Source organism: Lactuca sativa, chromosome 8 (genome assembly GCF_002870075.4).
Source record: "Lactuca sativa cultivar Salinas chromosome 8, Lsat_Salinas_v11, whole genome shotgun sequence".
In the NCBI taxonomy this organism is placed as follows: Eukaryota; Viridiplantae; Streptophyta; class Magnoliopsida; order Asterales; family Asteraceae; genus Lactuca; species Lactuca sativa.
This window is the reverse complement of record NC_056630.2, coordinates 105,344,484-105,368,595: the sequence shown is the minus strand read 5'-3', so window position 1 is coordinate 105,368,595 and position 24,112 is coordinate 105,344,484. Positions and strand designations below refer to the sequence as shown.

General features: G+C 33.0%; 2 protein-coding genes and 1 pseudogene across 2 annotated transcripts; 1 reads left to right on the top strand and 2 right to left on the bottom strand.

Annotated features, from left to right (window-relative positions):
• Positions 1-4,289: 4,289 nt before the first annotated feature.
• On the bottom strand, positions 4,290-5,116 carry LOC111888641 (uncharacterized). Its single transcript, XM_023884766.3, has 2 exons — positions 4,727-5,116; positions 4,290-4,641 (listed from the first exon to the last, which is right to left on the bottom strand). Exons 1-2 carry the CDS (start codon positions 4,920-4,922, stop codon positions 4,520-4,522), a joined length of 318 nt encoding a protein of 105 aa, XP_023740534.1. The 5' UTR covers positions 4,923-5,116; the 3' UTR covers positions 4,290-4,519.
• A 1,110-nt stretch (positions 5,117-6,226) lies between these two features.
• LOC122195392 (photosystem I P700 chlorophyll a apoprotein A1-like) lies at positions 6,227-7,178 on the bottom strand (annotated as a pseudogene).
• Positions 7,179-9,535: 2,357 nt separating this feature from the next.
• LOC111888640 (glutaredoxin-C4) lies at positions 9,536-11,576 on the top strand. Its single transcript, XM_023884765.3, has 4 exons — positions 9,536-9,796; positions 10,317-10,390; positions 10,976-11,074; positions 11,294-11,576. Exons 1-4 carry the CDS (start codon positions 9,645-9,647, stop codon positions 11,368-11,370), a joined length of 402 nt encoding a protein of 133 aa, XP_023740533.1. The 5' UTR covers positions 9,536-9,644; the 3' UTR covers positions 11,371-11,576.
• Positions 11,577-24,112: the final 12,536 nt, after the last annotated feature.

Below are 24,112 nucleotides of genomic sequence, written 5' to 3'. Positions count from 1 at the left end.
AAAAGTTATCCTAATTATAGCAATGTACATCGAAAGTATAATGTTATAACAGAAAACCGACACCTTCCGTACCGCGCAACGCACGGGAAAGCTTCTAGTTATTATTATTATTTTCATTTTCATTTAGCTTGTAGCATACACCAATAGGCCTTATGCCTAACATATTGTGAGATATATTAGGCATATATAGAATAGATGAAATTTAAGAGTAATTCATGAACATCTATTAAAAATATTATATTTTATGATTTGATTAAATTACACTATTAGTACTTTGTAACGGGATAATCAAGAAAATAAATTGGGATATAGATGAAATTTAGAATGTAACGGGATAATCTTTCTTAATAAATAAAAATCTTTTTGCCAAATGTTCTCTTCTCCTTCATTTGGACACATGACATTTTTTAGAATTTTTAAATTTTTTATTTTCCACTTGTTATTTAATTGTATTTTTTATTTTATTAAATTAAAATTTCACATTTAATATGTAAAATAATATATATGTAAGGTATTTATTAGAAAGAGTTTATATATGTAATGTATTCAATACATTAAAGCCTCATTAATTTTAATAATTCAAAATTTTTCTCATTTTTCTTATAAATTCAAAAATTTCAAATTGTTAAAATTTCATATTTGATTTTTTTTTAAATAAACTCATGTGATACATGGGTCTCACATCTAATCAAGAAAATAAATTGGGATATTGATGAAATTTAGAAGAACAAATTACACGAATGGTCCTTTAGCTTTACAGTTTTTTCCTGAGTTGGTCCTTACGAAAGTTTTTTCCCTGAGATAGTCCTCAAGGAGCAAACCTTGCACACGAAAGGCCCCTATGACTAACTCTGTTAACAGATTCAGTTAAGTTTTATTAAATGACAAAAATACCCTTAATTTTATGCACACAAAATGATCCTTACAACTCTCTCTCTCTTTCTCTCTCTCTCTCTCACATGTATGGATAAATGAACAATGTTTGACTGATAAAGTCAAAATTGGATCCACAAATGTTTCTCTTCCCTTAAATCTCCTTCAACAGACGACCACACCCATTGTTGGAATCGGCCAAGGAAGTCGTCGCTGCCATCTAGTTCCAGTACTCTGCCACTGCAATCACCAACGACCACCACCGTTGCAACAACCAACAACCACCGCCGCTGCAATTTTGGGGAAAATGATTTTTTGAATCACGTTTTTAAACCAATTTACGATACTGTCAAGGCCGAGGTAGTGAACATTAAGAACGGAACATCACCATATTCAAATTTGCAGAATTACGATGATATCAACGATTACTTCTGGAGGAGAAGGTGCTTCGAGAAATTAAAGTGGCCTATAGACATTGAGAGCAATTTCTTCGTAACAACAAGCAAAGGGAAGTAGGTAGGGATCAATTTCTTCGATAAGCTCTGGACTATGTTGTGTTTGTTTCTATAAGTTATCATCATCGTTGCTTGGAGGGATCCAAACCATCCTCCACATAAGGAATTAAAGAACAAAGACACCCCTCTCTCCCTCTCTCTTGTACATCTCGTATACGTCTCTTTCTCTCTCTTCATGATTCATTTAATTCTTGCAAATAACACCAATGATATAACCCACTTAAGATCTTCTAGACCTCACAGATGTCACATATGAATGACACCAATTCTTTGCTAACAACAACAGGTTTGCAGTAGGCCTTTTATGGCTTCTAGTTGTATTAATCTGTCCACAAATCAGGTACTCAATCTACTCTTCATTCGCAGGTGCAGCAATTGGCACTTTATGGCTTTCAATTTTTCGCAATTGCAATGCAGTTCAATCTTATGCCTGAAGAAGAATAGTTGTTGAACACAAGAGGGACTTTTCCCCTTGATCTCTGGATTTTGTGTGTCCTGTCGATTATAGAGTGTGTGTGTTGGTTCATATGTGTTGAATTTGAACCTAGATCTTCACCATCAGGAAGAGGGGGAAAGAGACGTACAAGAGAGAGAGAGAGAGGTGTTCTTTTGTGTTGAATCGGAACCCAAGATCGTCATTTAGTTCATCCCAAAATCTTCATCTAGTTTATGTCTAAGTGTGTGTGTGATGAATCATGGAGAGAGAGAGAGAGAGTCGTAAGGACCATTTGTGTGCATAAAATAAAGGGTATTTGTGTCATTTAACAAAACTTAACTGAATCTGTTAACATAGTTAGTCATAGGGGCCTTTCGTGTTCAAGGTTTGCTCCTTGAGGACCATTTCAGGGAAAAAAGTTTCGTAAGGACCAACTCAGGGAAAAACTGTGAAGCTAAAGGACCATTCGTGTAATTTGTTCAATTTAGGAATAGTATATGAGTATCTATTCTGTTATTACTATTTTTTTTATATATAAAACTAACTTTTTATAATGTTTTAAATTTGCCAAATAACCAATTTCATATTTTAAAAAGATAACATACTCATGCTTTTTATATGAATATATGCTATCTAAGGTTGAATAAATCACCATCTTTCAAATTATTTTTATACACCTTTAAAGACACAATTTTACATAAGTGAGAAAAATGTACCAAGTTGCATGGACACAAGTAAGAATGCAGACGAGCCAAACTATTCGTGAGATATTCGAAATCGACTCGTTAAAAGCTCAACTCTAGACTGATTTTAAATGAGTTTGATCCGAGCTCAAGCCTAATATTAGGCTCGTTTACTAAACGAGCTCGAGCTTGTGTCAGTAAGCTCGATTAGGCTCGCAAGTTTAAACAAGCCTATATATAATATAAATTATTATTATTTTTATATGTTAAAATAAAAAAACATATCTAAAGAATTAGGGATTTAGGGTATTAGTAATTGAGTTTTTTAACGAGCTCGGACCAAGCTTAAGCTTATTTAGGCTCGGCAGACAAAAAACGAGCCGAACTTGTATAGTTTTTCATCAGCTCGAGCCGAGCTCAAGCTCAAACCCCTTTTAACTTAAACGAACTTGAGACGAGCTTGGTCAGGCTCGAGCTCAGCACAACTCTTTTGCACTCCTAGACACAAACTCACCAAAATTTGGTCAACAAATATCCACCGATTTTGTGAATACACACTTTAAAACGGGTTAATGGTTTATAAGAATAATAAACTTTATCTCATGTACATATTTAGTCATTTAAGTTTTTTTTTTATACCCATACAAGTTATGATATGACTACTAATATATTTTTTATACACATGAGTTATTGGTTTTTATACACATATGACCATTAAGATTTATAGTCATATGTAATATATGTACAAAAAAAACATAAATGACTGAGTGTATACATAACCAATTGGTTAGGAAACACATTTCTAAATTCTAACACACTTGATAACAGATAGGCCACCGAGCCTTTGGTTGCAGTTTGTCATATGTCCACAGTTAGCAACTTAGCATTCTACTTCAGATTGTACTTTTAGCTCTTTAGTAGGATACTTTGGAAATATTTATTGTAAAGAGAGAGAAGAGATTACAAAAATTATCTGTTGTATTCAATCAGACAAAACAAACAAAACTGGAATGGATCATTCAGATGACTTGTCATGTTTGAATTATGATAAGTTTTTATTCACTTCCCTTTTCAATCTTATGTTAATTTTACTTTTCCAAACCAAGTAAATGAAATTTAATACATAATCTTTTACTCTAAGGATAGGATTCTATGCATATATTTTCTAAGCCACTTGTGTCAAGGTAAAATCAAGGGTTAATGTCACATATAGGTAACCAACTATTTGTTATTTTAGAAAACAAATTAGAAGAAGATAATCAACTGAAACTTTTCGTTTACATAATTGTTCGTTACTCGTTTTTGACATTAACCTTAAAATCAAATATCAAGACAACTAAAAGCAAAATAAAGAAACAAATAAGATCACACGATAAAATGCATCAATATTTAAACTCAACTGGAAGTATTGAGATACAGCTAAAAGATGGAAACAAATAGCAAGTGTTATATTTAATAAACTATAATTCAGAATCAAACCAAATATAAATCATGTTACATACTCCTATGCCTCATAAAAGCAAGTAGGCAAATCAATCAATATCCTTAAAAGCATCAGGTTTTAAGGATATTGCTTTGAGATCTTGAATTATTTTCAGTAAACTTAGAGTCTTAGACAAAAGGGTAAAATAAGAATCCCAGTTGAGTAAACCACATAAAAACTGAATAACTACCTACCAGGACAAATGTTATTGCATAATCACCTGTTATACATCAAAATGATGAATCTTCCACCAGCAAGAGCCACAGGAAAAAAAATGAAAACCTTCAATGCATACAAAATACTATGCAAGACACAATCTTTTATAAGTTTAGGACCAGTTTCACAGATATGGCAGCTGATAATACATACACAAGTATCAAACTTACCATTCCTATTAAAGAACTCTATAGCTTCCATTACAACCATGTTCTTATTTCATACAAAAAAAGAACATCAAATAAGTGTAAAAACAAGAGAGAACACGAAATTTACATACTGAAATTTGAAAGAGGTACAATATGATTAAGATCTAAACAGGAGGTATATTGGAAAAAGAAAAACCTTTGTAACCCTTGTAAGCGTAGTAAGCAATCCGTGTGTAGTAGAACCCAGGTATGAACAACACCGCCCCCAATATCGCAAAAAACAGCCCTAATCGTAGCACATACACACTTTTTTAAGATGAAATCACAAACAATTAACAAAATAAAAAACATTTATGGGTAGTGAGAGTTACCGTGGCCCGTGTCGCCGCCAACATGATTGATAGCCATGAAGATGCCGGAGATGATGCCGACGATGCCGAAGACAAGAAGCGAGATGGCGAGAGCGATCTCCTTGACAGGAGGTCGGTTGTGTACGGTGTAAGCAGAATCAGAGTCCATCATGATGTCTTCATCTGATATAGAAAAGGCATGATCTACATAGGCCATTGAAATTGGTGATTAATGGTGAAAAATCTTGAATTGATTAGGCTTCAGGCGGTAGTGCAGCTTCAGGAAGGAAGAAGGCGGGTGGGCGTTCTTCAAATTTGGGGGTTTGGGTTAGAGCACGGGAAACGAACGGAAGATTGCGTGATAAACCCGTGTGCTTTAATTGGATTTGACGAAAGAGAGTATTTTTCAGGTATGAATCACGTCCATTTTTTATGAATATAATGGAGCGTACACAAGTCAAAAACAACCAAATCAAAGGGTTTTTTTAATCATATTTTTACTTTTTTTTTTTTTTTTTTTTTTTTACCATAATTATTTTTTTGGACACAAAATCACGTTCATCTTAATCATTAACATTACAGTAAGTTTTTTTTTTTTTTTTTTTTTTTTTCTTGAAATTGTTCATATTATGTAGTTTTCGGTTAACATATGTCATCAGTTACGGTTGTGTGTTTATCTTAGTTGACGAAGTTGAAGGTATGAATAATTCATATTGACGTTGAAGATGACGGTGACCAGGATAATTTTTTTTTTATGGTTGATTGATAACTTAATAAAAAAAAATTAGTCTTCAATATTAGATTTTTTTCATTGATTGCTATAAAGTTGATTTCGATATTCTTTCAAGTGCACATTAATTGGTGATGAGTAATTTGATTCAGAAATGATCAAATAAATAAATTTTAAGTTATTTAATCATAAGAAATTAAGAACAGCTAAAATGTAAAACTAAATTAAAAGTTATATATAGTTTTATTTATTCGTAACTCATGAATAGAAGTTATTGAGTTTTATGAATATAATAGATGTTTATTTCATAATATAGTACAAATTTATAATTTTAGGTATCAGTTTAGTATAAAAATTATTATTTTATAATTGATGTTAATGTCATACTATTTTTCAATAACATGTATTTATAAAAAATTTAGGAACATATATATGTGCAACCTGGGGACTTTTAGATATTTCATAAAAAAAATGTCTTGGAAGTTAAAAAAACAAAAGTTTAAAGCTGAAACTGAGAGGTTTTACAATCACATGATTCATTATCATAGTCTCAATACTAATTGGTACTAGAGATGGTTGATCAACTACACACGTTCAAACAATTATAATGTTTTGAATATCACTTAATAAAACTCATAAAAACAACAATATCAAAGTTGGAATTTTAGATTTGTAAGATTTGGACTTTACAAAATGATACAATTCTTGACAAATTATATTTTAAAGATAAATATATGGATTAACAATGTTAACAAATTGGTTCAAAAACAAATTCTTATAAAAGAACGTTGTTAGGATCCATATAGGCCTTTATGACCCTAACCTGTAAATGAACATTTATGAGCTTCTAAAATATCTTTTAGATCATGACCAATGCCTCTGTTGGTCCTGTACATGTGACCCGCTATCAGACAAAGAATTGTAATAGCTAAACGATGGTGTGCCGTATCAGTTAACCATAGACCTCCAATTGTTAGGTCTAATCCTCCACGAAAAATAAGAAAGTCCGCATATTTTCACCAATTCAAGGTGAAAATAGGGTTGCTCCTACAACAAATTTGGGATAAAGTTGAGCCAAAAGATCCCAATTCAAGATAAATTCATGAGGAAGTGGTATTTCTTTAAGATCTACTCCAGCATTTAGAAATTGGTTAATCGGTAAAGATACATGTACTTAATGCCCCGCCCAAGAGAAAGACACAAGTTCTAGTAGCCCCGTTAAATGGTGATTCAACATAGATTCTTCATCTTGAAACCAAGCCAATTTTGGAGCAGCTTTATGATAACGAAACCAACCAGCAAAAAGCATTAACGTCGCAAAGGCCAATCCACCAATTGCGGTACAATAGAGATGTAATTTGCTAGTTATTCCAGATGCTCACCAAATCTGAAAAAAATCCAAAGGTTATTTGTATTCTTTGGAAGCCCGCGCCCACATCACCATTCAATATTTCTTGGCCCACTATCAGCCAAACAATGTGTCACCAATACCAATTCTTAAGATGTCAAAAAAAAAAATGTTGGAAAACTAATGAGGTTATGGATGTTTATACATGTCAATTAGGATGTTTGACTATTCATACGAACAACAGAAACACAACCAATTAAGGATGAAGATATTAAATCAACTAAAGCTCGTAAGGAAATTAGATGAAGAACAAGAATGATACGATGCAATGTTTCAAAAACCAGTTTTTTAGTTGAACTGGTCTTGTGACCGATGTCTGGTTCAACCGGTTCCATCGCATGTTCAACCAAGGATTTTCCCAAGTCTGGCGGTGGCGTGCGTCGACCTTCGAGTCATGTACACTTCGAAAATATTCAATTTTCTTTGGAAATGCGATGTTTTTTTAACAGTCTAAGGAAATTCAACTATATAAGTTCAATAAACTGGTTCAAATGATTTTTTATCGGTCCTTTCACACATAGGTTCAATCCAAGTTTGAAGAAACCGTCTGGTTCGATCTAGTTTAGAAATTGACGTAAAATCGGTTGTTGTTGAACCGCTCTCATCCCTAGTTTTCGGTCTAACTGGTTCGAACAAGTTTTTAAAACATTTATTACGATGCCTTGACCGAAGGCGTGTCCAACTAAACATCTAAAGGAATCAAACTAATCCTAGGGGCTGATTGGTAGTCTCTTAATTGGCAAATTAAGAGGCAAACTCTTAATTTTTCAGATTAAGAGTGTTTGGTAGCATAGGAATAAAAGCCTCTTAATTTTGTAAGAGCCTCTTAAAGTTTCAGACTTGAGCTTGTATCTAAAAAATAAAAATCACCCGTCCTTCCCTCTTTTACCCTCATGCGTTGCTGATATGCCTGCCTCCAAAACAACACACCCACCTTGAGATCATCACTTCCGTCTCTTCCCACCTCTGACCATGCCGAGCGCCAATCACCACCTCTCGTCGTCGACCTCCCTGAAATCGACTCCCACCGCGACTTCCAACGCTAGGCTCCGACAACATTACCCCTTCTCCTCTACCACACCATTTTCCCCACCTCTCTTATCTGCAGTCGTCTACTCCCTTCGGAATTGACTTCGCCACCAAAAGCTTTGCCGCCTCCGCTAGCCTCCACTAGCACCGTAAAATCGAAGACCTCATGTTGCAGGTAAGTTTTTTCTCCTGAAAATAGATTCTCTGTAAATAGATCGCTTGTTCTTATTTTTTACCCCTAAAAACTAATTTTTAGAAATACATGGATTTCTTCTTTTTCTTTTTTTTGGCCCTAGAACTCGATTATCAGTCCTCGATTTTGATTTTCTTTGTATTTTCATGCCCGATCCTGTACGGAGTCGTTATATGATACATGCATTTGTGTCTCAAATTGTTTATATTAAGATAAAAGATGATAAATTTTGATAGAACCTGTAATTAATAGTATCAAGGTTCTACAAAAATATGAATATTGATTGAAATCTTAATATAGAAGATGATAAAACAACCAATTGTTAGGTGGATCTGAAATAAACCACACATATACAAATGTTTGGTGAATGAAACTATATATAGGAACTCTGAACTTTAAAAAACCGATTTTGAAAAAAATGTTGTTATTTAAGGGATTTTTTCAATCTTTGAGCTAAGGATAATTATTCATATCATATGGAGTTTGATTCATAAGTGATGGTGCATCATTATTTAGCAATTATGCATGAACTTAGCAATTATGCATGAACTCTGTGTAAACTGAAAATAGTTTATACAAGTTATAACAATTGGAGTGATTTTTGGAAAAGCTTGAATTTCAACCCAAGCCTACTAATGTAAAGATCATTCATTCAACTTTACGTTAATGATTATATAACTTTCCATTAAGCTTATTTGTTTCTTTGTTGAATTTGGATTTACAGGTTGAATTGTTTGAAAGAAAATTTTAAGGGGCTTTCATGTTTGATGTAACGAGGGGGAAGGAAAGGAGTACAAATCTATCATCAAATGGTCAGTTCGTTGTCATTTATGTCTCAACATTCAATGTCAAATATGTTATTTATCATCAAATGGTCAGTTCGTTGTAAGTTCGTTGTCATTTATGTCTCAACATTCAATGTCAAATATGTTATTTTTTAACTTTGAAATCCTCAGGATATAAAAAACGATGTTATTTTTATAAATATATGTCAAAAAATCATTATAAATCGTTGAAGATAAATTTTGATGTATGTTAATTTGGATTTTGTATGGTTTTTATAATTATTTAGTAAAAGTTAAAACAAAAGTGTAAAATAATCATTTTTATAATTCAATACAACAATTTAGAAGATCTAACAAAATAAAATGTTTAAAATTCAGATTTTAAAAATTCAGACACTTTTAGAAATTCAAACATTTTAAAAATTCAAATTCTGCCAACCAAATAGTACGAACCAAAACATCAAACATTCCCTTCTCAAGGCATTAACTAATAACCATTTTAATCGATAAACTATGCCAATGTTTAATCGTATGAGCTAAGTCGTAAATAAAGGATTACAATAGCTTCACTATTGAAAATTTCTTATCAAAATTAGACGATTTTAATTGACTGAAATAAAATATAATGGTTAAAATATATAATTAAAATATAATGGCTTTTATCATAAAATAAACACAAAGATAGAAATCCTAAAATAGTCGGTCCATTTTTTCTTGCCCAAATTCAAACAGATCTCGATTTGACGGCCGAAGTTCAACAAACAATCGGAATCGCTGCAAAACCGGTGCCGAAAATGGCCAGATCCGCCACCATACCTTTCATTTGCATAATCCTGTTAACGATCACCGCCTTCTATATGTGTAATGCAGAAGAATCATCCGTCGATTTCGTCAAGAAGACCGTCTCTTCTCACCCCATAGTCATCTTCTCCAAATCGTACTGCCCGTATGTATATTTCATGTACCTCGATCTTTTACCTGAATCTTCGTATTTCTATTCCTGAGTTTCGGAAATCCACTGTTAATCTCTCAACTAGCAACTTTATTTTGAAAACATCGAACCCCCTATTCTGTCGATAATTTGTATAAACTGTTTGGTAGTTTGAGGTTCATAGCGTACTTTAACCAACCACTTTCATCGAGATTATTCTCTGTAGTTGAACTTACTTTCATCGAAATTGTTTGGCTATAAATTTCTTATACGAACATGTTATAACATCCTCATTGCTCGTATCAACTAATTTTGTGTCATTATTTTATCATTTGGCATACATACCACTTTTAATTGATAGAATTTCACGATCTTGTGGGAATTTAGGTGATTGCAGGTGTTTCAATAGCTAGATATCTTCATCTTCTTGTGAACATAATATGAACTCTTCACTGTACATAGTTGATGTATTAAAACAAAACCATTTCCATTTATCCATTTCTACTAACCATTTGCTATTTCTTGTTTTCAACAGATACTGTAAAAGGGCTAAAGGTGTATTCAAGGAGTTGAATAAGAAACCTTATGTCATTGAGCTGGATGAAAGAGGTCTGTATTTCATATGATTCTACATTTCAAAACTTTAAATAATGCCAGTTTGCATAATACTTGAGTCTTGAAATGGGTAGGTAATATGTCAAAAATCAAAATGGTATTGTTGTCCAAGTGATTATCACTTATCAGCTTATTAGATTCTCAGATTTCATGCAGCAAATCAATCTTTATTAGACATTAATAGTAAAAGAAAATCCAATCAACTAATAGGCTAGGCTAATATATTTGACAATTGTAACCTTACCAAACCACTAACTATTAAATTTGTTTAATCCCATAGATTGACTTCTTTAACCTACAAATTAGACCATCATCATGAATCTTATAATTATGGCAACTGTTTGTGCTCTTTAATCTTTTACATTCTTTGCAACATTTATGTTTCTTGAAAAACTTCCAACTTCCAAGTTGAAAAGTTACCCTTTTTTCCTGTTATTATCTTTGCAAGTTACATGCAGACATTGATTTGGTCTACAAGTTCATATATTTTTTCTGTTTAAACTATTATACCAAATCAAACATGAGAAACTTTATGCGATTTATAGAACTTTTTCAACAAGATCCTTTCTTGTTTTGCAGAGGATGGAGGGAAAATTCAGAATGCTCTGGGTGAGCTTGTTGGGAGGCGTACTGTTCCACAAGTGTTCATTAACGGGAAACATCTTGGAGGTTCAGATGGTAAATTCATATTAATTAATATTATATTTGAAATTTTAAAAAACATTTACATATCTATAGAACAATATATATATATATATATATATATATATATATATATATATATATATATATATACTTCTCATGTTGGCTGTGGGACCTGTTGGTGGAAAATGGAAATGTCTGTAATGCCCCTATAGAATGTGGTCTAATAAATGTTTGTCATTTTGGTTACTACAGATACTATTGAAGCTTATGAAAGTGGAGAACTAGCTGAGCTTCTTGGTATTTCTTCAAGTCAGAAAACCGATCTTTGAGCCTCAACAACTTGCAATATCTTAAGTGCTTTCTTGATGTTGAGATTAGTTTTTAGTTGATCGTTTCTTATAGGTTATGTTAAAGTATGTACCACAAAGACTTGTTGTTAAGGACGTTGACCCAAAAAAATTTGGATGCCTATTTTAATTCTATGACTATGTTTCAAGGAATATTTTGTTACAAAAGTAAGTTATATTTTTGTGTTTTTGAATGCGTATTGGGTGTATAAAGAAAACTTATAAAGGTTATTATTGTATATAAAATGTTATAGATAAGGGTTTAATTATTCACTTACGCAGCTAAGTTATATGTATTTGTTAGAACATGTATCGAAGTTGATTTTTCTTGTATACATGGATAAGAAATTTAGTTTGATGCATAAATTAATAAAAGTTGGTAACAAAATAAACATGATTGCATTGATTGGTGATTGGTTACTTTGTTGCATAAATTAAGGAGTAAATTACAAATAGACAAAATTCTTAATGATTTAGCAAAAAAATAATAAAAAATAAGATTTTCTTAAAATAGCCAGCATTTTTATAGGTGGATTTGACTAGCTTTGAAATCATTCTCACCAAAGAATTGGATCCATTTTCGGTTCACATCCAACACAATTGCTTGTAGATATAAAAAGTTAAGATATGTTTCTTTTTTTAATTTTTTTTATTTATTTTATTAATCACAATACGGCGAAGAGCCACATGTGATTTTTTTTTTGATATATCTCTTGTTACTTTGCCTATGATTTTCATATATGTTTAACTAATCATAAAATCAAACTATCAATGTTTTTTGATATTTTTGGAAAATCTACGGAAAAATCTCAAACTTTTATCTCAGTTTATGATTTAGTCATAAATTAAATTTCGTTAATGAAAAAGGACATGTTACCGGCTATTACACTCACTTTAATCCTTTGAACCGGTAAACTTTTGATTAGTCAGTTACCCAAGCTTTAAAATATCTCTTATGCGTTTCTCCTTCTCCCTCCTCTCTTTCTCTTGTTTTATTTGCCGGTGGTTAACCGAAATTGTGAAGATGAACAAGAATACACCTCTATTTTTCTCGTTTGTTCACGAAGGCCACGTGGAGTTCCTCTCATTTGATTTGCAGGTCGGTAACATGTGAGATGGTGGTGTTGTACGGGAAGAGATATGGAGATGGTGTTCTACAAGCTTCTCAACACTGATCTGCTCAAATGTGCCGATTGGGTGATTGAAATCAACCCATACATACACTCAATCCTCTTCGTCTTCAAAACAATCCATCATCTTCCTAATGTCTAATTTCCTTTTTTTTTTTTTTAATTTAATAAATTCTGATTCAAAATTAGGAGTTTAGGTTACCCTCTATTAACCTTCCCCGTCATCTAATCCTCTGTAAAAACCCCTCCATTGTGGTGTTCTACAAGCTTCTCAACACTCATTTGGTCGAACTTTTTCCCCAGTCAATGGCCCATAAAATGGGGGGGGGGGGGGGGGAATTGGAAGTCGGAGTTAGTGATGGCGGTGGAGTGGGAAGTGGAAAAGAGTTGAAGCAATAGGATTCCAACGTTTCTTTGTACATCGATGCGTGGTTGAAGGGTGGAAACAAGGAGAGATGAAGAAGATTGTCTCATCAATGGTCAATGTGAAGGTGAAGTCAGAATGACATTAGGATGGGGGAAGGGTTGTCACAGATGTTATGGAATTGGTGTTGAGTTGTGTTAAGTCGGAATGGAATTGAAGAATCCTCAGGTACATTTATTCACTGGGAGTTGGTCAAACCTGGTTCCAATGGCCCTTCAGTTACAACAGATGTAGGTACAACTTAAAGTTCACCAACAAATCTCATCATTTTCTCAGAAGCACCTCTAATGGTAGAAACTTCTTGAGGGGGATAAAGACACGCTCCAATCTCATCCACCTACAATCATACTTTTATAAATCACCAACAATTTCTCTAAAGAATCCACCGTTTGATCACTTTCATTTTCAATTTGTGGGTTCTTGAATAGACCTGTGATTGACCTAATAATTTCTTTGATTGTTGAGCATCTTTTTACAGAAGCTGCAATTTGAGTCATGGATCGACCTATCGCTGTAATGTTTGCTCCATGAGTCTTTTTAAGAGCATGTTTTCTCTCCTGTTGTTTCCTACATATTTAACACATATATTATCAATAAAGATAGAGATAAGAGATGTATTGAATATATGTGTTTGTAGAAGAGGGAATAGGAGATTACCACAGGAAGCAAAAAATTCTTGCTCTGATCTTACTTCCATGTGAAAAGGTAACCTGAGGGAAGAAAAAGGGTTAAAGGGGTAACCTGCTGAAAAGGTAAAAATGGTTAAAGTGATTACATTACCCGATTTCCTGTCCTTTTTGTTAATGAAATTTAGTTTAAGACTATATTATAAATTGATCCAAATTTGTCCTTTTCGTTAATGAAATTTAGTTTAAGACTATATTATAAATTGGTCCAAAACTTTGGGATTTTTCTGGAGATTTCTCGATATTTTTTCAAATTATATATTTTTCCTAAATTAGTATGAGTTTTATTAGATTCTACTGGATATTTTTTCCAATTATATTTCTATTAAAAAAATAATATAACAAAGATATATAAATAAAACATTAATATAAATATTTCAAACACTGATAAGAATAAGAGAAATTAAATTAAACACCAACAGGATTATAGAAACACATAATTAAAAGACTACTACTAAAACCATATATACATAATTAGATAAGCAAACAATTATTATAATTACTTCTAATTACATTGGACAACTAGCAAAGAAACATATAAAAATTAGAGATAGGAGATCTTAGAAAAATATTCAAAGCATCTTCGTGTGCAAAGTAAGTCCTATCATTTTGCATTTTGTATTGCTAGTCCTATCATTTTACATTTGTATTGCCCATAGTCGCTTTCAAAATATCATATTCATCTTCACTCAACAGTTCATTGATGATATTATGATAAATTTTGTTGAAAATCTTCACATATCTTGCTAAATCCTTAAACTTAGAGTTCAATTTTTTTTATTTGATATGCTTTACAACCTAATTGACAATGAAATATATTTGTCAAGCAGACCTAAAGAGATCCTACTATCAATTTGGGAGACCGATGACGATAATGTTATCCTTAATGAAAATTCAAGGACGTACGGGTGCGATTTCTTCTTGTACAGTCCATTGAAGGGTTTATTTGCCAACAATTTGAGCTGTGAAAAACAAAGTTGGGTCCTAAGTCTAAAACAATAGTTGAGTCTTAAGGCTTATTTATATGGTGAAACAAATAATTTATCTAATACTAAACAACGTCAATTATAAACTAGTAAACTTATACTAAATATGACTATTGTAATGTCCCAAAAATTATAATGTAAAATTTTCATTTTTAGTTCAACCATAAACACCATTTAATCATTTCAATCATTCAAAAGTATATCAAGGTAAAACAATTACCAGAGTACAAAATCCCAAAATCACATAATGTGGAAAACATGGGCGGAGACGGTACGATCAAGTCGGGCCCTTACCTTTTGAGTTGAAAGAACCTGAAACATAAACTGAAAACCGTAAGCACAAAGTTTAGTGGGCTCCCCCAAAATACCCCATACCATATATATATATATATATATATATATATATATATATATATATATATATATATATATATAATAGTGAAAGCATAACTGGGTGTAGTTCAACCCATTTGGTCTCTTTCAACAGGTACTATGTCTATTTCAATCCCTTCGGTCTCTTTCAACCGGTACTAGGTATATTTTAACCCCCTCGGTCTCTTTCAACCGGTATCAGGTTTATTTCACCCCTACAACTAGCATATAATCATAACAGTAAGAGTTATAGAGACATCAGGCATATACAGGCATAATAGGTAATTGTCACGAAGACAATCATCATTTTACAAACATAATCTAGTGAGCCGACATTGGTGCATTCGACCTACATATATAGCGAAGGAAACTCACCTCAGTCTGTTGAAAATCCAACAGATACTTGAGCTACTGGACTAGAGAATCTCTGCACTAACCAATCAAATATAATCATGATCAATAATCATGTCATAACCATAATCAAGACTTAATTTACTAATCCTGAATCCTAGGGTAAAATACTGTTTTACCCTTCCCCTCAACTGGCCCAAAGACCAAGGCCTAAACTCAATGGCACTAAAAGCCCAATAACTGACCCTAATCCAAAAGACACCCAAGGCCCAATATTGGCCCAATTCCATTAAGGCCCAACAAAAAGCCTAAAATTTCAACCATCCATCCTCACGTCGTGACAATAAAGGATGAATCTTTGATACTTACAATGACCCGAAAATAATGTGAGATGGCGATGATGAATATTCCATGCAAGCCTTAACTCAAGATCACCTTCTTTTTCTTCTTCTTCTTTTCTCCTTCTCCTAAGTCAAGAGAAGCTCCAAAATGACCAAGATCAAGCAAGGATGAAGACTAAGGTTTTTTCTGAGGTGAAAGAGGGTTTGGGGCTGATAAGAAACCCTAAAATGAGTTTAGAGATGCTTAAATACGAAGGAAACCCTAAAATGATCATGGGCTTGGGCTGCATTAGCTCTCACAGCGTGAGCTCCATGTCTTACGTCGTGAGATCAGTCTCGAACAAAAGTTTTCATGCAACCCATCTTAGGTCGTGAGGCTTTTTTTCTTCCAAAAATCCAACCTTTTGATTCCTCGAAACCCTAAATCAATTCATCCTGGAAAATGGGTGTTACAACTCTCCCCCACTTAAATTATATTTCGTCCTCGAAATCACTCCTTCCTACCATCCATAAATTCCAGACATCCTGGGCACACTCCCACAACCCCGATATGAACTGAGGAGTCGACTTACACATACAACAGTATTCTAAGATTATCACCAAACCCAACCTTAGCAGGGCTCTCAAATGATTATGATGAATAAATCCTTTCCCCACATGTGTGAACTACTAAAGAATAACTAAGCATCATCACTTTGCCCGAAATCCTAAATCCTAAGACCTTGTCTGACTCCTTGACAGACAGACCATTCTGAATCACTTCCAATTCGACTCCACTTCACAATCCAAACTGAGCATAAACCCTTAAAACCTTGGATTATCTTGTTGACCCACAATTTCATTACTGCCAAAACCTTTGCTCGATAACTAGACGACTCCTTATATGAGTCCCCAATGCTAGTATCATCTGGGGCTCATATTGTTGTCCCATATTTATAATTCTGATGCAACCGAGCCCTCCCTGGTCTCGTACTTACCTACCAAATAACATATATCCTGGATTTCCAACTGGTTGATGAGGCTGATAACCTCACACGGTTGCACCACATGACTCCTGAATGAGTGTCTATCTGGAAAGAGTTTCCCTAGCTTGCATGTCATAATGGCTCTAACATCCCTCCTAATCCAACCAATGATAACATAACCAACCATTCATCACTGTTAAATTCTTCAAATGAGATCAGTGGTGACTCCCAACGCAAGTCTCAACCCCATTGCGTCAACCGGGGACATAATTGTTGGGTTTTGAGCACTATAACACTCTTATGGTGCACATGCAACCCCAAATGCTTTGGATCTATGTTTTCTATAATTATACATGCATATTTACAATTTTCCAAAGCATTTTCCTAACTAGCATACAAATTGTCAAATAAACAATACAACTAGTTAGATGACTTACCTTTTAGAAGGAATTGTAGTTGTTGACCTTTGAAAGCTTGAGCACCTCAAGTGTGATGCCTCTAATGGTTCACAAACACAAATATGCAAGAGGAGGCTTGAGAGAATAGGTTACTTAGAAAAAAAATCAACTTCACTCTCTTATAATAAATAGAGTAACGATTTTGGCACTAGGGGGTTTATTTATAGTGTAGCAAATGCTAGGGTCACACTTTGTAAACCCTAATGCTCCATGACCTTCCACATTCTTATGCTCCATGGGTTTAACCTCCATGGACTATCCATGTATTATCTAATTGGTTTTAGCCCATCTAAATAATCATGGATCATTGGCCCACACTATAAGAATCATCGATTTACATAATTAATCCCTATATATTTAATTAGTCTCTTTTGACCACAAAATTAGTTCCAAATTAACTCTTGATCAATAGTAATTAAATAATATGATTTCATATTAATATATTGTACTTGTAATATATAATAAATCATAAATAACCTTATTCTCAAAAGTCCATCCTATCAAATGGCACTAGTGAAGTCAACCCAAAAGGACCATGCTACAATCGGGTCAAGTACATCCCAGTTATAGTTATGGCTTAGACACCAAATCCAACAATCTCCCACTCGGATAAGTTTAATAACTATAACTGACAATGTGACTTTAGTGACGCGTCCTTCAGATAAGGGATCATATATTCCTCCGTTCTTAAGATATCTATGTGGTCAAACACATGCAACATAATCATACTTATTTTCCTGCAATTTGTTTCCCGATTTCCGATTCGTCTGACATAGAACATAACTGACCACATCAATTTAGTTATGACTGGGCCCAACACATAGTCAAAACAGAATCATCAAGGGGCCCAAGATATTGCTTTTAATCCTATTAGGATAAAAGGAACATATAAACTTCGACATTATATGCTTGTACTAACTACTCATTAAGTCATGCACAACGATAAGTTTTATAACATCAAGTTACTGATGTGTTTTCGTATCATCAATGCATAACCAAATTGTAGTCAACAACTCATATATCTTAGTTTGAAGATTATGATATTATTGTCTCATAATTACTCGTGATAAATTCCATGAAGTAATTCAGGGGAGCACGGGTTGAATCCAATACTCAAATCTTATTTCAGGAGCACTCATGAATGGTGTAGCAAACTGTTGCCATGTCTAACACCTTAGACAATGTACAAGCCAACTCATGAAAATCTTCTTTCATACTTACTTCCAACGTATGATCGACTGTGGATAGTTTGAATAATCTTAGTATTCGGAAAGTCAAAACATGCAAAGTGAAACACAAGAATAATATTAATCCTATATGGCCCCAAAACTTTTGAGTGTAAATAAAACACCTTTTATTTAATCACCATATTGATTACATATTATTCATTGTATATTGTTTTGATTTATCAACTAATACTTGAATTAAGAAAATAGCTATCCCATGTTCCAAGCATGCACACTATGTTTACCTACGATCCTTAATTTGTGAAATAGATCAATTGTAAAAATTTCCAAAGATACTCATTTTACAATTACAAATCCTTATCATAAGTGTAAGAATACCAAGTTCTTGACACTTACTGTAATTTGTTAGATTCTAAACTTATATGCAGTGATCCTTTTGTAATGACTATGTACACAAGTCACAGAGACTTTGTCAATTACAAAACTTTCCATTGGATATTGTTGCAAGACAATTCCATAGATCCGAAGTCTCATATTCAAAACACATTCCTTTGAACATCCTTCTTGAATAAAAGTTTCTAACTTTCTCATAGATTCTTGATATCCAACTCCCATTATGGAAACATTTCCATATTTTCCATATGACAACTCATTGTTAATAGAATCATGTCTATTCATAATAATGTCAATATGGTCCATCCATTACTATACTTCCAACTATCCATAAGCAACGAATCATTGGCGAACCTTGGATTGTTCTTAGCAGTTGTTTAATAACTTTAGTCATATCCACTTCTAGTCATTTTTCCCTCTTAATGCCCTAGACATTTGGAAAATTAGAACACATGAATATTATAACATATGTAATCGATCCTATACCCTAAGCATATGGGATACGATTCATAATGTCTTACATAAAGACATGATACTTGACCAGTCTTTTGCTATAATATTTCCATATATAGAATTTCCAATGTTGAAGCATTTCAACATGGTATTCATATAAATCCTTGAATAAATTTGATTAAAATCTCAATCTAAACTTTTAGAATTAAAATGAAGTATAAGTTCCTCTCCCTTAATTATAGCAAAACAACTTTTCAACCCTGTAACTTTGCGAATTGAAAACTTTGTTTTCTATAATTAATATTTCTAACTTGCAACACTTACCATAATAATTATGCTCCCACTAGCATAACAACTATTTTGTTACTTGCATAACATTTATGCTCCCACTAGCCGTGACATGAATCCAGAAATCAGTTGGACTTCTAAAAATCAATACTTTATTGACTTTCTTACCAAAGTTCATATTTCTGACACGAGATGCTTTGCAATTGGAAAGCGAAGCAACAAGACCATACAAAAACAGTAACCTACTGGAAGCAATTGAAATGTTGGAAAAAAACAATGCCTTTCCTGATTCAAGAGCAGGAAGTATCGGTCACCATAGGAGAGTTTATGTAGGCAATGAAAATAAGCACCAACAACAAGAACAAAGCTTAAAAAACATTAAAATTAAAGCATTTGGGGATAGCATGCATTTGAACCAAAGGTGGAGCGTTGCGAACCACCATTGATGAAAAAGAAGTGGGACAAGCCACCACACTGATAACAAAGCATGAAAATACGGTGTCAACTAAGGTCAGGAGAAACCAACGGAACACAAGCCGACAACAAAAAGCTTGGGATTTATTTTTACAAAAGAAAAGTTAAGCAAAACACAAAACAAGACACCACACGTGCAAAGTAGAAACTAGGAAGCACCAACCTAGTTGTTCTCGTCTCATGGGGAAAGAAGAAGAGGCGTACTGATAGGTTTGAGGGGTCGAGGCAGATGTGAATACACGGGATCAGGAAGTAAAGCAAGGCGGTCTAAGGGCAACAACTCTCCATTATATGCAGTTTGTTAAGGCAAGCACACTTAGTCAAAAGTAGAGTCACAAATATTACTTGTGCAAGCATGTATAATTGAGACACAAGTGACTATATCCATAATCAATGCAATGAAAGTTAAATGACGTGTACAAACAACTATCCTTAAAAGTAGCTCGATTAGCAGACTACTAAATTTTTTGGTCGAGGCAACATATTGATTATGGCTACCCGATTAGTCAAATATGCAAAAATTATTTTTGATAGTAGCTCGGTTAGCTGACTACTAACAATTTTGGTCGAGGCAACATATAGCTCATGGCTCCCGATTAGCAAAATATGCTACAATTATTCTTGATTGTAGCATGGTCATTCGACTACTAAAAATCTTGGCCGAGGCAACATATCGAATATGGCTACCTAATTAGCCAAATATGCAACAATCACCCTTGAAAATAGCTTGGTCAGCCGACTACTAAAAAATCTTGGCCAAAGAAACAATATCCATAATGGCTACCCGGTTAGCCAAATATGCAACATTTATTCTTAAAAGTAATTTGGGCAGCTAATTACTAAAAATATTGGTCAAAGGAAACATATTGATCAAGACTACTCGATTAGTCTAATATGAAATAATTATCCTTACAAGTAACACATACATTCAACTACTTAAAGATTGTGGTCAAAATAACATATCAACCATGGCCACACGACTAGCCCAATTTAAAAGCACTACTGTCTTCCCAAAAAGCTTGGCTTGCCAATTACTTGGGATATCTAGTCTACCAAGATATTGAAAAAGATTTGACCAAAAGCTACATCCCAACCAGGGCTTTCAACTAAACAAAGAAGAGAACCTTCTTCATAATTTGATGCAATGTTAATCTTATTCTTCCCTTTGTCTTCAAGAGTGTAACACCCGGTTTTGAAAGTATACGATTGTGTCTTCGGAGGCCAAGGGCATACACGTAATTTGACATCTCGGTCTTTTAGGGAGTTTGGGTTCTTGTTCGGGAAGTTTTTAGGTAACAAGGAGTTGTTAGAAGCGTAGGGCTTCTCGCCACCTTTTCGTGGATATAAAGTTTGTTGGAAATGGACTTAAAACGAAGAAGTTATAGCACTTTTGAAGTTATTGGCAATATTGGTCCCTAATGGAGAAAAGTGGCAATAAGGTACCATGCATGCAAGGTGATAGGTGCAAAAGTACGTGCAACATAGAGGAGTAAAATAGACACGGGTGGTTTGTGAGTACGTTGGGCGCACATAGAGGTACGCATGCCGTACTCCATTCAAACTAAAACCCTAAATTTTAAGGTATGCCACTATAAAAGGAATAATATGTCTCAATGGTCAACCTCCATTTCACCCTTAGACAGCCACCACTAAACTCTAATCCTTATTTGAGTGTTCTTGGAGCTTAGAAGGCTATTAGAGAGCATTTTGGTGTTGTGGATCCATTTTCCAAGCAAGTAAAGAGCAAAGTAAGGTGGTGGTTCAAAGGGAAAGTTGTAGATCCGAGATTGTTGTTTCATTTCAGATCATATTGAGGTATAAAGTGTTAAACTTGCCTCTTGAATGCTTAGATCTATTATGTTGAGTTTTTGGACTTTTTGGTCCCAAGGATGGAGTTTTATGGTTCAAATCCAATTCCAAGGCTTAGAGTTGCCACTCTCAGTGCTAAATGAGTCCCTAAGGCAGAAAGTTGCCCTCTTGAATGTCTTAATGCGTTCATGCATGAATTAATATCACTTTCATGGAAGTAGAAGACTATTTAGGGATAAATTCATAAAAAGTCTTAAGTTTGGCAGAAAATGTCGATTTTACCCTTCGACAGATTTTTGGGTCGTTTATGCCGCAAACTTGTCATTTTTTGTCGGTTTTGCCCTTTTTACCTGTAATAGGTTTCCAGGTTACCATAAATTGTTTTTTGTGAAAAAACCCTTAAGTTTACAAATAATTTGCAAAAAAACCCTTAAGATTATAAAAGTGTAAAATATAAATATATATTCAAAATTTGATACAACTAAATGGTTTTAAAAAATTTAATTGTCAAAAGTTTATATCAAACTAATATAAGTTTTAGTGTACTTATATTATGAAACCAAAACTGAAAATATTTTTAGCTTTACGTACATTAAATTTTATATTGGTTCAATATAAACATTTTATATTTAAATTTAAAAAAAAATTACCTAGTTTTATCAAAATTTGAATATATTCCTTAATTAATACTTAACATTTCAAAGCAAAATTAAAAAATGTTTGTTAGCTAATAATTAACTATGCTAAAATAGCTAAACATATGAATAATCTGAAATTAATTAAAGTCAATTAATTTTTTTAAAAGGAAAATAAAAATATTTTATATGTTTAAAATGTTTGTATATCAGAATTAATAGTGTATCATATTTTTCATAAAAACAAAATATATTTATATAATAAATTAGATAGATATATTTATATTTTATATGTTTAAAATGTTTATGTTTGTGTTTTAGAAATAATAACTTATACAACTATACTTATTTTTATAAAAAATAATATTTTAATATTTTTATTTATGAAATACAAAACTTTTAAACATATACAATACTTTCACTATTCTTTAAAAAAAATAATTGCATGGAAATAATGTCACCATATAGTGACTATGATCACCTCCAAAATTGCTTTACGAGCCATGGGTATATACAACGAATCCAAAAAATATGATACATTATTATTTCTGCAATACAAACCTTTGAAACATAGAAATATTTTTATTTTCCTTTTAAAAAATTAATTGAATTTAATTATCATATTATTCATATGTTTAACGATTTTATCATAGTTACTTATTAGCTAATAGACGTTTTTTAATTTACTTTTGAGAAATTTAAGTTTTAAATTAAGGAATATATTCAAATTTTGATAAAACTAGGTCACTTTTTTAAAATTTAAATATAAAATGTTTATATCGAACTAATATAAAATTTAATGTACGTAAAGCTAAAAATATTTTCAGTTTTGGTTTTATAATATAAGTACAATAAAACTTATATTAGTTTGATATAAACTTTTGACAATTAAATTTTTAAAAACCATTTAGTTTTATCAAATTTTGAATATATATTTATATTTTATACTTTTATAATCTTAAGGTTTTTTTTTTGCATAATATTTATAAACTTAAGGGTTTTTCACAAAAAATAATTTATGATAACCTAGAAACCTGCTATTATAGGTAAAAAGGGCAAAACCGACAAAAAATGACAAGTTTGCGGCATAAACAAACCAAAAATCTGTCGAAGGGTAAAACGATATTTTCTGTCAAACTTAAGGCTTTTTATGACATTATTCCTACTATTTATGGAGTTTGGGCTTATTTGGGTCATGTAAAGTCACCAAGTCATTGACGTTATTGATTAAGACGTTGAAGAGGACTTGGATCTGTGATTATAGCCTTTGGAATAGAGAATTAAGTGCTTAATGGGAGAAGTGGCTTAACAGAGTAGTACGTTGGGCGTACATGCATGTACGCCTAACGTACAAGCCATACAGCCTGTACGCTTAGCGTACAGAGGAGTACGCCCTGCGTACTCATCAGATGTGGGCTTTACGTGTCTTGGGCCTTGGGTTTGGCCATACATTGGACTTTGTTTCTTAGGATCTTAGTGGGCCACCAGAAGTCAGATATTTTGGGCCAAGGATGTGTTTGGGCTTTAGGGCAAGGCCCATTAAAGGTTTTGGGCCCAATTTAGCAAATTGGGCCATTTGTGGGCCACTAGTGGGCTTAGGAAGCCTACCTACTGTTGGGCCTTTCATATTATGGTTTTGGGCCTTAGGTATGGACCAAGTTAGACTAGGTGTAAAATGGTCATTTTACCCTAAGGAGAATTATTGGTTTGGACTAATTTGTATGATGATCAGTAGCTCGGGGAGTTAAGAGATCAGTAGTTCGGGGATCTGC

Coding starts and splice junctions, on each gene's coding strand:
- LOC111888641 (XM_023884766.3), bottom strand. CDS start 4,922: ATGGCCTATGTAGATCATGCCTTTTCTATATCAGATGAAGACATCATG. Junction 4,642..4,726: donor TGGCGGCGACACGGGCCACG/GTAACTCTCACT, acceptor TGCTACGATTAG/GGCTGTTTTTTGCGATATTG.
- LOC111888640 (XM_023884765.3), top strand. CDS start 9,645: ATGGCCAGATCCGCCACCATACCTTTCATTTGCATAATCCTGTTAACG. Junction 9,797..10,316: donor TTCTCCAAATCGTACTGCCC/GTATGTATATTT, acceptor TGTTTTCAACAG/ATACTGTAAAAGGGCTAAAG. Junction 10,391..10,975: donor CATTGAGCTGGATGAAAGAG/GTCTGTATTTCA, acceptor CTTGTTTTGCAG/AGGATGGAGGGAAAATTCAG.